Raw genomic sequence first — 15,000 nt, 5'->3', positions numbered from 1 at the left:
TCTCTGTCTTCTCTCATTCTCTCTCTTTCTCTGTCTTCTCTCTTTCTCTCTTCTCTTGTTCTCTCTTTCTCTGTCTTTTCTCTTTCTCTCTTCTCTCGTTCTCTCTCTTTCTGTCTTCTCTCTTTCTCTGTCTTCTCTCTTTCTCTGTCTTCTCTCTTTCTCTTTCTCTCTTCTCTCGTTCTCTCTCTTTCTCTGTCTTCTCTCTTTCTTCTCTCGTTCTCTCTCTTTCTCTGTCTTCTCTCTTTCTCCTCTCGTTCTCTCTCCTTCTCTGTCTTCTCTCTTTCTCTCTCTCTCTCTCTCTCTCTCTCTCTCTCTCTCTCTCTCTCTCTCTCTCTCTCTCTCTCTCTCTCTTTCTGGTTAGGTGTGTGATTATGAAACATTTTCATCTCAGTCATGATGTCATACTGTTATATGGTATACTGTCTGTCTCTATGTGGTATGTACTTCATTATAAACTGGCTGGTTGGAGCCCTGCATGCTGACTGACTGACAGCTGTGGTATATCGGACTGTGAGAACAGCACTTAGTCGCTGTATATTGGCCATATACCACACCCCTCAGGCCGTATCGCTTCAATGTACATAGACTGTACCCACCCATAAAGCCAACTGAAACAGAGACTAAAATAGACAGAGAGAGAATGTGTTGGTTTGATCTCTCTGTTATTTCTCTGTTTACATCTCCAACTGAAACAGAGACTAAAATAGACAGAGAGAGAATGTGTTGGTTTGATCTCTCTGTTATTTCTCTGTTTACATCTCCAACTGAAACAGAGACTAAAATAGACAGAGAGAGAATGTGTTGGTTTGATCTCTCTGTTATTTCTCTGTTTACATCTCCAACTGAAACATAGACTAAAATAGACAGAGAGAGAATGTGTTGGTAGGATCTCTCTGTTATTTCTCTGATGTTTAGATTTCCACTATGAACTCACTCTCACACCCACACAAAGAACACTACTGTTAATTACACCCCTCTCCTCCCTCTCTTCTCTCCTCCCATCCCTCTCCTCCCTCTCTTCTCTCCTCCCATCCCTCTCCTCCCTCTCTTCTCTCCTCCCATCCCTCTCCTCCCTCTCTTCTCTTCTCCCATCCCTCTCCTCCCTCTCTTCTCTTCTCCCATCCCTCTCCTCCCTCTCTTCTCTCCTCCCATCCCTCTCCTCCCTCTCTTCTCTTCTCTCCTCCCATCCCTCTCCTCCCTCTCTCTTAACTGTCTGTACCCAACCCTGTCCAACTCTCTCTCCCCTCCATCCACCTCTCTCCTCTCTTTCTCCTCCCTTCCTCTCTCTTTCCCTCCCTCCCCCCCTCTCCTCCCTCTCTTTTCTCCTCCCATCCCTCCCTCCCTTTCTCCTCCCTCTCTCTTTCCCTCCCTCTCCTCCCACCCCTCCCTCCCATTCTCCTCCCTCTCTCGTTCCCTCCCTCTCCTCCCACCCCTCCCTCCCATTTTCCTCCCCCTCTCTCGTTCCCTCCCTCTCCTCCCACCCCTCCCTCCCATTCTCCTCCCTCTCTCGTTCCCCTCCCTCTCCTCCCACCCCCTCCCTCCCATTCTCCTCCCTCTCTCGTTCCCTCCCCTCTCCTCCCACCCCTCCCTCCCATTCTCCTCCCTCTCTCGTTCCCTCCCTCTCCTCCCACCCCCTCCCTCCCATTCACCTCCCTCTCTCGTTCCCTCCCTCTCCTCCCACCCCTCCCTCCCATTCTCCTCCCTCTCTCGTTCCCTCCCTCTCCTCCCACCCCTCCCTCCCATTCTCCTCCCTCTCTCGTTCCCTCCCTCTCCTCCCAACCCTCCCTCCCATTCTCCTCCCTCTCTCGTTCCCTCCCCCTCCACAGTGACTTAAGCAGCAACCCGTTTGTGTGTGACTGTAAGTTATTTCGTCTGGTGAGCTGGCTTCAGGAGAGGGGAGTGCAGGTGCGTCACCCAGAGAACATGCTCTGTGTCCAACCACCTGACCTGAGACACCAACCACTACTCAACGTGTCACTGCTCACCTGCGGTAAGACTGAGAGAGAGAAAACACACACACACACACACACACACACACACACACACACACACCCTGAGACACCAACCACTACTCAACGTGTCACTGCTCACCTGTGGTAAGACTGAGAGAGAGAAACACACACACACACACACACACACACACACACACACACACACCCTGAGACACCAACCACTACTCAACGTGTCATTGCTCACCTGCGGTAAGACTGAGAGAGAAACACACACACACACACACACACACACACCCTGAGACACCAACCACTACTCAACGTGTCACTGCTCACCTGCGGTAAGACTGAGAGAGAGAAACACACACACACACACACACACACACACACACACACACACCCTGAGACACCAACCACTACTCAACGTGTCACTGCTCACCTGCGGTAAGACTGAGAGAGAGAAACACACACACACACACACACACACACACACACACCCTGAGACACCAACCACTACTCAACGTGTCACTGCTCACCTGCGGTAAGACTGAGAGAGAGAAAACACACACACACACACACACACACACACACACCCTGAGACACCAACCACTACTCAACGTGTCACTGCTCACCTGCGGTAAGACTGAGAGAGAGAAACACACACACACACACACACACACACACACACACACTACTCAACACTGCTCACACACACACACACACACACACACACACACACACACACACACACACACACACCCTGAGACACCAACCACTACTCAACGTGTCACTGCTCACCTGCGGTAAGACTGAGAGAGAGAAACACACACACACACACACACACACACACACACACACACACACACACACACACACACACCCTGAGACACCAACCACTACTCAACGTGTCACTGCTCACCTGTGGTAAGACACACAGAGAAACACACACACATAGCAGTAGTTGTTGAATTGATTGATCTGTGAACTGTACTGTGTGTCTGGAGGACAGTACACACACAGTGGTTGTAATTCATTCATTTCTAGATGTATTGCTTGATTGATTGGTTGATTGATGAATGTCTTGATGAACCAGGTCTGAACTATGCAGCCTGTCTGGAGGACAGTGACCACAGTGGAGGAGGCAGTGAGCTGGTCATCTTCTCTTCATCCACGCCGGGTAACTTCTCCCGGGAGGAGTGTAACTCTGTGTGTTACGGGGCCTCCCAACGCTACGGGGGCCTGGGGGCGCGGAGGGAGTGTCTCTGCAGCACCAACTATGAACCCAACCGCATCAGTGAAGCTCAGTGCTCTGCTGCCTGCACCAAGCCTCACGTCATGAAGGTGGACGACTTCCTCATGACCTTTTCTTCGTTGTAACTTCCTGATTACTTCCTTGTTTTTGTTATAACTTCCTGATTACTTCCTTGTTTTTGTTATAACTTCCTGATTACTTCCTTGTTTTTGTTATAACTTCCTGGTGGCTTTATTATTGAAAACTATTTACATTAGTACATATACAGTGTCTTCAGAAAGTATTCACACCCCTTGACTTGTTCCACATGGTACAGTCTGAATTCTAACTTCCTCCACATGGTGTTGTGGTACAGCCTGAATTTAAAATGGATTACATTGAGATTTTATGTCACTGGCCTACCCACAATACCCCATAATGTCAAAGTGTAATGATATGTTTTGACATTTTTACTAATTAATTAAAAATGCAAAGCGGAAATGTATTGAGTCAATAAGTATTCAACCACTTTGTTACGACAAGCCTTCAGTTCAGTAATAAAAATATGCTTAACAAGTCGAATACTAAGTTGCATGGACTCACTCTGTGTGCAATTATAATCTTTAACATGATTTTTGAATGACTACCTCATCTCTGTACCCCACACATACAATTATCTGTAAGGTCCCTCAGTCAAGCAGTGAATTTCAAAAACAGATTCAACCACAAAGACCAGGGAGGTTTTCCAGTACAAAGAAGGCCACCTATTGGTAGATGTGTATATAATAATACATTGAATGTACCTTTTGAGTATGATGAAGTTATTAGTTACACTTTGGATGGTGTATCGATACACTCAGTCACTATAAAGACACAGGCGTTCTTCCTAACTCAGTTGCCAGAGAGGAAGGAAACTGCTCAGGGATTTTACCATGAGGCCAATGGTGACTTTAAAACAGTTACAGAGTTTAATGGCTGTGATATGAGAACTGAGGATGGATCAACAACATTGTAGTAACTCCACAATACTAACCTAAATGACAGTGAAAAGTTCTGTTACATTTAAACAAAAAAATCTAAAACATGCATCCTGTTTGCAATATGGCACTAAAGTAAAATTGCCAAAAATGTGGCAATTTTCTTTACTTTGTCCGGAATACAAAACGTTTTGTTTGGGGAAAATCCAACACAACATATCACAGAGTACCACTCTTCATATAATGTATATAAAACTTTTTTAAGTTGGACTTTTTTGGGTTACTGCATCATGTTATGGCTATGCTTGTCATCAGCAAGGACTAGGGAGTTTTTTTAGGATGAAAAGAAATGGAATAGAGCTAAAGCACAGGCAAAATCCTGGAGGAAAACCTGGTTCAGTCTGCTTTACACCAGACACTGGGAGATCAATTCATCTTTCAGCAGGACAGTCACCTAAAACACATCTACACTGGAGGTGCTCACCAAGATGACATTGAATGCATCTGGGCGGCCCAGTTACAGGTTTTGTCATCAATCGGCTTGAAAATCTATGGCAAGACTTGAAAATGTCTGTCTAGCAACGATCAACAACCAACTTGACAACAAATATTGTACAATCCAGGTGTGCAAAGCTCTTAGAGACTTCCCCAGAAAGACTCACAGCTGTAATCGCTGCCAAAGGTGCTTCTACAAAGTATTGACTCAGGGGGTGTGAATACTTCAGAAAATGATATATTTCTGCATTTCATTTTCAATAAACTTGCAAAATGATGTAAGAGCATGTATTACCTTTGTCATTATGGGGTATTGTGTGTAGCTGGGTGAGAGAAAAAAATTAATAAAATCCATTTTAAAGGCTGTAACACAACAAAATGTGGAATAAGTCAAGGGGAATAAGTCAAGGGGAATAAGTCAAGGGGAATAAGTCAAGGGGAATGAATCCTTTCTGAAGGCAGTGTCCATAGTAACGTACAGTACAGATGTAGCAGCTCTGTGTTGGGATTTACAAAGTGATCCAACTGTGATCCTATATGTAACTGTCTTCTGATTAGTGAAAGCGGTGTGGTGGGACTAACTCCAACTTTGCTCTGATTTGGTTAAAGGAATGTGGTTGGACGTTGGCCCATGACGTCTTTGTGGTGGACTTCGCTGCGTCTCTCCCTCCTTTCCCTCCCGTCAGCGTCCACTCCTCCGCTCATCTGTCTATCCTCTCTTCGGTGACCCCTGTCACCCTCTCCTGGGACTTCGGTGACCTTTCACCCCGAGTCAACGCTACGGAAACGGTCGACATGACGACGCGTCATAAATACGCCGTACCTGGGCGCTACCCTGTCAGTGTCACCACCTGGGCCGGACCCAAGGAGGTAATTATTTAGTTCTATCATTCTTGAGGTAATTCTATTGTTCTATCATTCTTGAGGTAATTCTATTGTTCTATCATTCTTGAGGTAATTCTATTGTTCTATCATTCTAGAGGTAATTCTATCGTTCTATCATTCTAGTGGTAATTCTATCGTTCTATCATTCTTGAGGTAATTCTATCGTTCTATCATTCTAGAGGTAATTCTATTGTTCTATCATTCTAGAGGTAATTCTATTGTTCTATCATTCTAGGTAAATCTATCATTCTAGAGGTAATTCTATCATTCTAGAGATAATTCTATTGTTCTATCATTGTAGAGGTAATTCTATAATTCTAGAGGTAATTATATAATTCAAGAGGTAATTCTATCATTCTAGAGGTAATTCTATCATTCTATCATTCTAGAGGTAATTCTATAATTCTATCATTCCAGTGGTAATTCTATCGTTCTATCATTCTAGAGGTAATTCTATCGTTCTATCATTCCAGAGGTAATTCTATCGTTCTTACCTTGAATGTTAAAGAGCTGAAAATCTTTTTAGTCTTGTAAGTTACAGTGTGGCAAAAAAGTATTTAGACAGCCACCAATTGTGCAAGTTCTCCCACTTAAAAAGATGAGAGAGGCCTGTAATTTTCATCATAGGTAGACTTCAACTATGACAGACAAAATGAGAAATGTTATGTATTTATTTGCAAATTATGGTGTAAAATAAGTTTTTGGTCACCTACAAACAAGCAAGATTTCTGTCTCTCACAGACCTGTAACTTCTTCTTTAAGAGGCTCCTCTGTCCTCCACTCGTTACCTGTATTAATTGCACCTGTTTGAACTTGTTATCAGTATAAAAGACACCTGTCCACAACCTCAAACAGTCACACTCCAAACTCCACTATGGCCAAGACCAAAGAGCTGTCAAAGGACCCCAGAAACAAAATTGTAGACCTGCACCAGGCTGGGAAGACTGAATCTGCAATAGGTAAGCTGCTTGGTTTGAAGAAATCAACTGTGGGAGCAATTATTAGGAAATGGAAGACATACAAGACCACTGATAATCTCCCTCGATCTGGGGCTCCACGCAAGATCTCACCCCGTGGGGTCAAAATGATCACAAGAACGGTGAGCAAAAATCCCAGAACCACACGGGGGGACCTAGTGAATGACCTGCAGAGAGCTGGGACCAAAGTAACAAAGCCTACCATCATTAACACACTACGCCGCCAGGGACTCAAATCCTGCAGTGCCGGACGTGTCACCCTGCTTAAGCCAGTACATGGCCAGGCCCGTCTGAAGTTTGCTAGAGAGCATTTGGATGATCCAGAAGAAGATTGGGAGAATGTCATATGGTCAGATGAAACCAAAATAGAACTCTTTGGTAAAAACTCAACTCGTCGTGTTTGGAGGACAAAGAATGCTGAGTTGCATCCAAAGAACACCCTACCTACTGTGAAGCATGGGGGTGGAAACATCATGCTTTGGGGCTGTTTTTCTGCAAAGTGACCAGGACAACTGATCCGTGTAAAGGAAAGAATGAATGGGGCCATGTATCGTGAGATTTGGAGTGAATACCTCCTTCCATCAGCAAGGGCTTTGAAGATGAAACGTGGCTGGGTCTTTCAGCATGACAATGATCCCAAACACACCGCCCGGGCAATGAAGGAGTGGCTTTGTAAGAAGCATTTCAAGGTCCTGGAGTGGCCTAGCCAGTCTCCAGATCTCAACCCCATAGAAAATCTTTGGAGGGAGTTGAAAGTCCAGCAACAGCCCCAAAACATCACTGCTCTAGAGGAGATCTGCATGGAGGAATGGGCCAAAATACCAGCAACAGTGTGTGAAAACCTTGTGAAGACTTACAGAAAACGTTTGACCTCTGTCATTACCAACAAAGGGTATTTAACAAAGTATTGAGATAAACTTTTGTTATTGATACTTATTTTCCACCATAATTTGCAAATAAATTAATTAAAAATCCTACAATGTGATTTTCTGGATTTTTTTTTTCTCATTTTGTCTGTCATAGTTGAAGTGTACCTATGATGAAAATTACAGGCCTCTCTCATCTTTTTAAGTGGGAGAACTTGCACAATTGGTGGCTGACTAAATACTTTTTTACACCACTGTACAGTACACACAATACACAGAAACCCATGCTTGGATGTGTGTGAATTTACCAGAACATGTGTGTGTGCACGCACGTGTGTGTCCAGGTGTGTGCACGCAGGGAGGTGAGAGTGACTCTGCCCCCTCGGTTGGAGCTGCACTGCCCACCGCTGACCGTAGCCAATCAGAGCCTGGCGGTAAGACTGGTCAGCTGGGGGGGCGAGGGCGTGGCGGTGGACTGGAGGATCACTAAGGAAGGACAGGAGGTCGTTAGAGGTCAGAACACACACACACATACACACACACACAAAACACACACAAACACACACGCACGCACGCACACACACACACACACACACACACACACACACACACACACACACACACACACACACACACACACACACACACACACACACACACACACACACACACACACACACACACACACACACACACACCGTCTCGTCCTCCCTCTGTGAGTGCCTGTGAAGTTGTGTCACTTTCATATTCTGTTTCTCTTCAACTCTGGTGTGTCCATCAATGGCTCTGAGTTAGAGGGGCTGGCCACACTACCAACCAGAGAATATAGTAAAGGAGAGAGAAGAGGGAGATAGAGAGAGAGGGAGAGGCTGGCCACACTACAAACCAGAGAATATAGTAAAGGAGAGAGAAGAGGGAGATAGAGAGAGAGAGGCTGGCCACACTACCAACCAGAGAATATAGTAAAGGAGAGAGAAGAGGGAGATAGAGAGAGAGAGAGAGGCTGGCCACACTACAAACCAGATAATATAGTAAAGGAGAGAGAAGAGGGAGATAGAGAGAGAGAGAGAGAGAGAGAGAGGCTGGCCACATTACAAACCAGAGAATATAGTAAAGGAGAGAGAAGAGGGAGATAGAGAGAGAGAGAGAGGCTGGCCACATTACAAACCAGAGAATATAGTAAAGGAGAGAGAAGAGGGAGATAGAGAGAGAGAGAGAGGCTGGCCACACTACAAACCAGAGAATATAGTAAAGGAGAGAGAAGAGGGAGATAGAGAGAGAGAGAGAGGCTGGCCACATTACAAACCAGAGAATATAGTAAAGGAGAGAGAAGAGGGAGATAGAGAGAGAGAGAGGCTGGCCACACTACAAACCAGAGATTATAGTAAAGGAGAGATAAGAGGGAGATAGAGAGAGAGAGAGAGAGAGGCTGGCCACACTACAAACCAGAGATTATAGTAAAGGAGAGATAAGAGGGAGATAGAGAGAAGAGTAAGAGGGAGATAGAGAGAAGAGGAAGAGGGAGATAGAGAGAAGAGGAAGAGGGAGATAGAGAGAAGAGGAAGAGGGAGATAGAGAGAAGAGGAAGAGGGAGATAGAGAGAGAGGCTAGCTGAGAGCATCTGGCTTTAGAGGGATGAAGAACAGAGACTCGTCACTTTAGTCTGGAATACAGTGGCTAGTAGTGTTGAAGTAATACTTTAGTCTGGAATACAGTGGCTAGTAGTGTTGAAGTAAGACTTTAGTCTGGAATACAGCGGCTAGTAGTGTTGAAGTAATACTTTAGTCTGGAATACAGTGGCTAGTAGTGTTAAAGTATTACTTTAGTCTGGAATACAGTGGCTAGTAGTGTTAAAGTAATACTTTAGTCTGGAATACAGTGGCTAGTAGTGTTGAAGTAATACTTTAGTCTGAAATACAGTGGCTAGTAGTGTTGAAGTAATACTTTAGTCTGGAATACAGCGGCTAGTAGTGTTGAAGTAATACTTTAGTCTGGAATACAGTGGCTAGTAGTGTTGAAGTAATACTTTAGTCTGGAATACAGTGGCTAGTAGTGTTGAAGTAAGACTTTAGTCTGGAATACAGTGGTTAGTAGTGTTGAAGTAAGACTTTAGTCTGGAATACAGTGGCTAGTAGTGTTGAAGTAAGACTTTAGTCTGGAATACAGTGGCTAGTAGTGTTGAAGTAAGACTTTAGTCTGGAATACAGTGGCTAGTAGTGTTGAAGTAAGACTTTAGTCTGGAATACAGTGGCTAGTAGTGTTGAAGTAAGACTTTAGTCTGGAATACAATGGCTAGTAGTGTTGAAGTAATACTTTAGTCTGGAATACAGTGGCTAGTAGTGTTGAAGTAAGACTTTAGTCTGGAATACAGTGGCTAGTAGTGTTGAAGTAAGACTTTAGTCTGGAATACAGTGGCTAGTAGTGTTGAAGTAAGACTTTAGTCTGGAATACAGTGGCTAGTAGTGTTGAAGTAAGACTTTAGTCTGGAATACAGTGGCTAGTAGTGTTGAAGTAAGACTTTAGTCTGGAATACAGTGGCTAGTAGTGTTGAAGTAATACTTTAGTCTGGAATACAGTGGCAAGTAGTGTTGAAGTAATACTTTAGTCTGGAATACAGTGGCTAGTAGTGTTGAAGTAAGACTTTAGTCTGGAATACAGTGGCTAGTAGTGTTGAAGTAAGACTTTAGTCTGGAATACAGTGGCTAGTAGTGTTGAAGTAAGACTTTAGTCTGGAATACAGTGGCTAGTAGTGTTGAAGTAAGACTTTAGTCTGGAATACAGTGGCTAGTAGTGTTGAAGTAAGACTTTAGTCTGGAATACAGTGGCTAGTAGTGTTGAAGTAAGACTTTAGTCTGGAATACAGTGGCTAGTAGTGTTGAAGTAATACTTTAGTCTGGAATACAGTGGCTAGTAGTGTTGAAGTAAGACTTTAGTCTGGAATACAGTGGCTAGTAGTGTTGAAGTAAGACTTTAGTCTGGAATACAGTGGCTAGTAGTGTTGAAGTAAGACTTTAGTCTGGAATACAGTGGCTAGTAGTGTTGAAGTAATACTTTAGTCTGGAATACAGTGGCTAGTAGTGTTGAAGTAAGACTTTAGTCTGGAATACAGTGGCTAGTAGTGTTGAAGTAAGACTTTAGTCTGGAATACAGTGGCTAGTAGTGTTGAAGTAAGACTTTAGTCTGGAATACAGTGGCTAGTAGTGTTGAAGTAAGACTTTAGTCTGGAATACAGTGGCTAGTAGTGTTAAAGTAATACTTTAGTCTGGAATACAGTGGCTAGTAGTGTTGAAGTAATACTTTAGTCTGGAATACAGTGGCTAGTAGTGTTGAAGTAATACTTTAGTCTGGAATACAGTGGCTAGTAGTGTTGAAGTAATACTTTAGTCTGGAATACAGTGGCTAGTAGTGTTGAAGTAAGACTTTAGTCTGGAATACAGTGACTAGTAGTGTTGAAGTAATACTTTAGTCTGGAATACAGTGGCTAGTAGTGTTGAAGTAAGACTTTAGTCTGGAATACAGTGACTAGTAGTGTTGAAGTAATACTTTAGTCTGGAATACAGTGGCTAGTAGTGTTGAAGTAAGACTTTAGTCTGGAATACAGTGGCTAGTAGTGTTGAAGTAATACTTTAGTCTGGAATACAGTGGCAAGTAGTGTTGAAGTAATACTTTAGTCTGGAATACAGTGGCAAGTAGTGTTGAAGTAATACTTTAGTCTGGAATACAGTGGCAAGTAGTGTTGAAGTACTACTTTAGTCTGGCTGTCACATATTAGAACTTTCTCCTCTATCTCTCTATATCTCTTTCTCTCTCTCTCCTCTCCTCTTTCTCTCTCTCTCTCTCTCTCTCTCTCTCCTCTCTATATCTCTGTCTTCTCTCTCTCTAGCTCTCCTCTCTATCTCTATATCTCTGTCTTCTCTCTCTCCTCTCCTCTTTCTCTCTCCTCTCCTCTTTCTCTCTCCTCTCCTCTCTCTCGCTCCTCTCCTCTTTCTCTCTCTTCTCCTCTTTCTCTCTCCTCTCCTCTTTCTCTCTCCTCTCCTCTTTCTCTCTCCTCTCTCTCCTCTTTCTCTCTCCTCTCCTCTCCTCTTTCTCTCTCCTCTTTCTCTCTCTCTCTCCTCTCCTCTTTCTCTCTCCTCTCCTCTTTCTCTCTCCTCTCCTTCTTCTCTCTCCTCTCCTCTCTCTCTCCTCTCCTCTCTCTCTAGCTCTCCTCTCTATATCAATTGTCAATTCAATTCAAGGGGCTTTATTGGCATGGGAAACATGTGTTAACATTGCCAAAGCAAGTAAGGTATATAATATATAAAGTGAAATAAACAATAAAAATTAACAGTAGACATCACACATACAGAAGTTTCAAAACAATAAAGACATTACAAATGTCATATTATATATATATACAGTGTTTTTTTACAATGTGCAAATGGTAAAGGACACAAGATAAAATAAATAAGCATAGATATGTGTTGTATTTACAATGGTGCGTGTTCTTCACTGGTTGCCCTTTCTCTGTCTTCTCTCTCTCTCTCTCTCTCTCTACTCTCTATCTCTCTATATCTCTGTCTTCTCTCCTCTTTCTCTCTCTCTCTCCTCTCCTCTTTCTCTCTCTTCTCCTCTTTCTCTCTCCTCTCCTCTTTCCTCTCCTCTTTTTCGCTCCTCTCCTCTTTCTCTCTCTTCTCCTCTTTCTCTTTCCTTTCCTCTTTCTCGCTCCTCTCCTCTTTCTCTCTCTTCTCCTCTTTCTCTCTCCTCTCCTCTTTCTCTCTCCTCTCCTCTTTCTCTCTCCTCTTTCTCTCTCCTCTCCTCTTTCTCTCTCTTCTCCTCTTTCTCTCTCCTCTCCTCTTTCTCTCTCTCCTCGTCTTTCTCTCTCCTCTCCTCTTTCTCTCTCCTCTCTCCTCTTTCTCTCTCCTCTCCTCTCCTCTTTCTCTCTCCTCTTTCTCCTCTCCTCTTTCTCTCTCCTCTCCTCTTTCTCTCTCTCTCCTCTCCTCTTTCTCTCTCCTCTCCTCTTTCTCTCTCCTCTCCTCTTTCTCTCTCCTCTCTCTCTCCTCTCCTCTTTCTCTCTCCTCTCCTCTTTCTCTCTCCTCTCCTCTTTCTCTCTCTCCTCTCCTCTTTCTCTCTCCTCTCCTCTTTCTCTCTCTCTCCTCTCCTCTTTCTCTCTCCTCTCCTCTTTCTCTCTCCTCTCCTCTTTCTCTCTCCTCTCTCTCCTCTCCTCTTTCTCTCTCCTCTCCTCTTTCTCTCTCCTCTCCTCTTTCTCTCTCCTCTCCTCTCTCTCCTCTCCTCTTTCTCTCTCCTCTCCTCTTTCTCTCTCCTCTCCTCTTTCTCCTCTCCTCTTTCTCTCTCTCTCCTCTCTTTCTCTCTCTTCTCCTCTTTCTCTCTCCTCTTTCTCCTCTTCTCTTTCTCTCTCCTCTCCTCTTTCTCTCTCCTCTTTCTCTCTCCTCTCCTCTTTCTCTCTCCTCGTTCTCTCTCCTCTCCTCTTTCTCTCTCGGCACATAGAAACATAGAAACAGCACAGTATTTACAACAACATGGATGTCTCTCCTCTCGTCCCCCCCTGTCTATGCCCCCCAGCCACTCCATACTGTCCCAGGGATGCAGTGTTCCAATGCAGTGTTACAGACTCGTCCCAGTGCTTCCAGTTGGTTCCAGGGGAGTTCAGCTGGTCCGAGGCCAGGCGACAGTGCTCCTCTACAGGGGGAGACCTGGCCGTGGTCCGCACTGACCCGCTACGCATACGGCTGGCCGACAGAGTCACACAGTGAGTAGTGGGAAGAGGAGGGGGGGGGGCTGGTGTGTGTGTGTGTTGGCTGGTGTAGCTCGCTATCTGTTTCTCTGTTTATGGCTTCCTACAGTGAGACATAGTCACACACACACACACACACACACACACACGCACGCACGCACGCACGCACGCACACACACGCACACACACATACATACATACATACATACATATACACACACACACACACATGTTCAAAACCTTCTTTTTATTGGCCAGTCAGAGATATGGCTTTTTCTTTGCAACTCTGCCGAGAAGGCCAGCATCCCGGAGTCTTCACTGTTGACGTTGAGACTGGTGTTTTGCGGGTACTTTTAATGAAGCTGCCAGTTGAGGACTTGTGAGGCGTCTGTTTCTCAAACTAGACACGCTGTACTTGTCCTCTTCCTCAGTTGTGCACCAGGGCCTCCCACTCCTCTTTCTATTCTGGTTAGAGCCAGTTTGCGCTGGTCTGTGAAGGGAGCGTTGTACGAGATCATCAGTTTCTTGGCAATTTCTCACATGGAATAGTCTTCATTTCTCAGAACAAGAATAGACTGACGAGTTTCAGAAGAAAGTTCTTTGTTACTGGCCATTTTGAACCTGTAATCGAACCCACAAATGCTGATGCTCCAGATACCCAACTAGTCTAAAGAAGGCCAATTTTATTGCTTCTTTAATCAGAACCACAGTTTTCATCTGTGCTAACATAATTGCAAAAGTGTTTTCTAATGATCAATTAGCCTTTTAAAATGATAAACCTGGATTAGCTAACACAACGTGCCATTGGAACACAGGAGTGATGGTTGCTGATAATGGGCCTCTGTACGCCTATGTAGATATTCCATTAAAAATCTGCCGTTTCCAGCTACAATAGTCATTTACAACATTAACAATGTCTACACTGTATTTCTGATCAATTTGATGTTATTTTAATGGACAGAAAATGTGCTTTTCTTTCAAAATCAAGAACATTTCTAAGTGACCCCAAACTGTTGGACGGTTCCTGTTGGGAACTACAACTCCCTACTACATCACATCGTTAGTAGGATAGTGGCCTGTTGGGAACTACAACTCCCTACTACATCACATCGTTAGTAGGATAGTGGCCTGTTGGGAACTACAACTCCCTACTACATCACATCGTTAGTAGGATAGTGGCCTGTTGGGAACTACAACTCCCTACTGCATCACATCGTTAGTAGGATAGTGGCCTGTTGGGAACTACAACTCCCTACTGCATCACATCGTTAGTAGGATAGTGGCCTGTTGGGAACTACAACTCCCTACTGCATCACATCGTTAGTAGGATAGTGGCCTGTTGGGAACTACAACTCCCTACTGCATCACATCGTTAGTAGGATAGTGACCTGTTGGGAACTACAACTCCCTACGACATCACATCGATATGTTCTAGAATGTGTAAAGGAAGTGTGATATGTTCTAGAATGTGTAAAGGAAGTGTGATATGTTCTAGAATGTGTAGAGGAAGTGTGATATGTTCTAGAATGTGTAGAGGAAGTGTGATATGTTCTAAATTGTGTAGAGGAAGTGTGATATGTTCTAGAATGTGTAAAGGAAGTGTGATATGTTCTAGAATGTGTAAAGGAAGTGTGATATGTTCTAGAATGTGTAGAGGAAGTGTGATATGTTCTATAATGTGTAAAGGAAGTGTGATATGTTCTAGAATGTGTAAAGGAAGTGTGATATGTTATAGAATGTGTAGAGGAAGTGTGATATGTTCTAGAATGTGTAGAGGAAGTGTGATATGTTCTAGAATGTGTAAAGGAAGTGTGATATGTTCTAGAATGTGTAGAGGAAGTGTGATATGTTCTAGAATGTGTAAAGGACGTGTGATATGTTCTAGAATG

At 43.9% G+C, this 15,000-nt stretch overlaps 1 protein-coding gene across 1 annotated transcript in view; it reads left to right on the top strand.

The window, feature by feature from the left end:
* The window catches only part of LOC135528248 (polycystin-1-like), a 143,441-nt gene that overhangs the window by 41,015 nt on the left and 87,426 nt on the right, over positions 1-15,000 (top strand). Inside the window, exons 5-9 of the mRNA XM_064957204.1 lie at positions 1,827-1,990; positions 3,043-3,290; positions 5,262-5,522; positions 7,725-7,893; positions 12,940-13,126. Coding sequence (XP_064813276.1) covers positions 1,827-1,990; positions 3,043-3,290; positions 5,262-5,522; positions 7,725-7,893; positions 12,940-13,126 — 1,029 coding nt within the window. The remainder of the gene's footprint in view (positions 1-1,826; positions 1,991-3,042; positions 3,291-5,261; positions 5,523-7,724; positions 7,894-12,939; positions 13,127-15,000) is intronic.

The sequence above is a fragment of the Oncorhynchus masou genome, chromosome 5 (genome assembly GCF_036934945.1).
Source record: "Oncorhynchus masou masou isolate Uvic2021 chromosome 5, UVic_Omas_1.1, whole genome shotgun sequence".
In the NCBI taxonomy this organism is placed as follows: Eukaryota; Metazoa; Chordata; class Actinopteri; order Salmoniformes; family Salmonidae; genus Oncorhynchus; species Oncorhynchus masou.
This window is presented reverse-complemented; position numbering and strand designations above follow the sequence as displayed.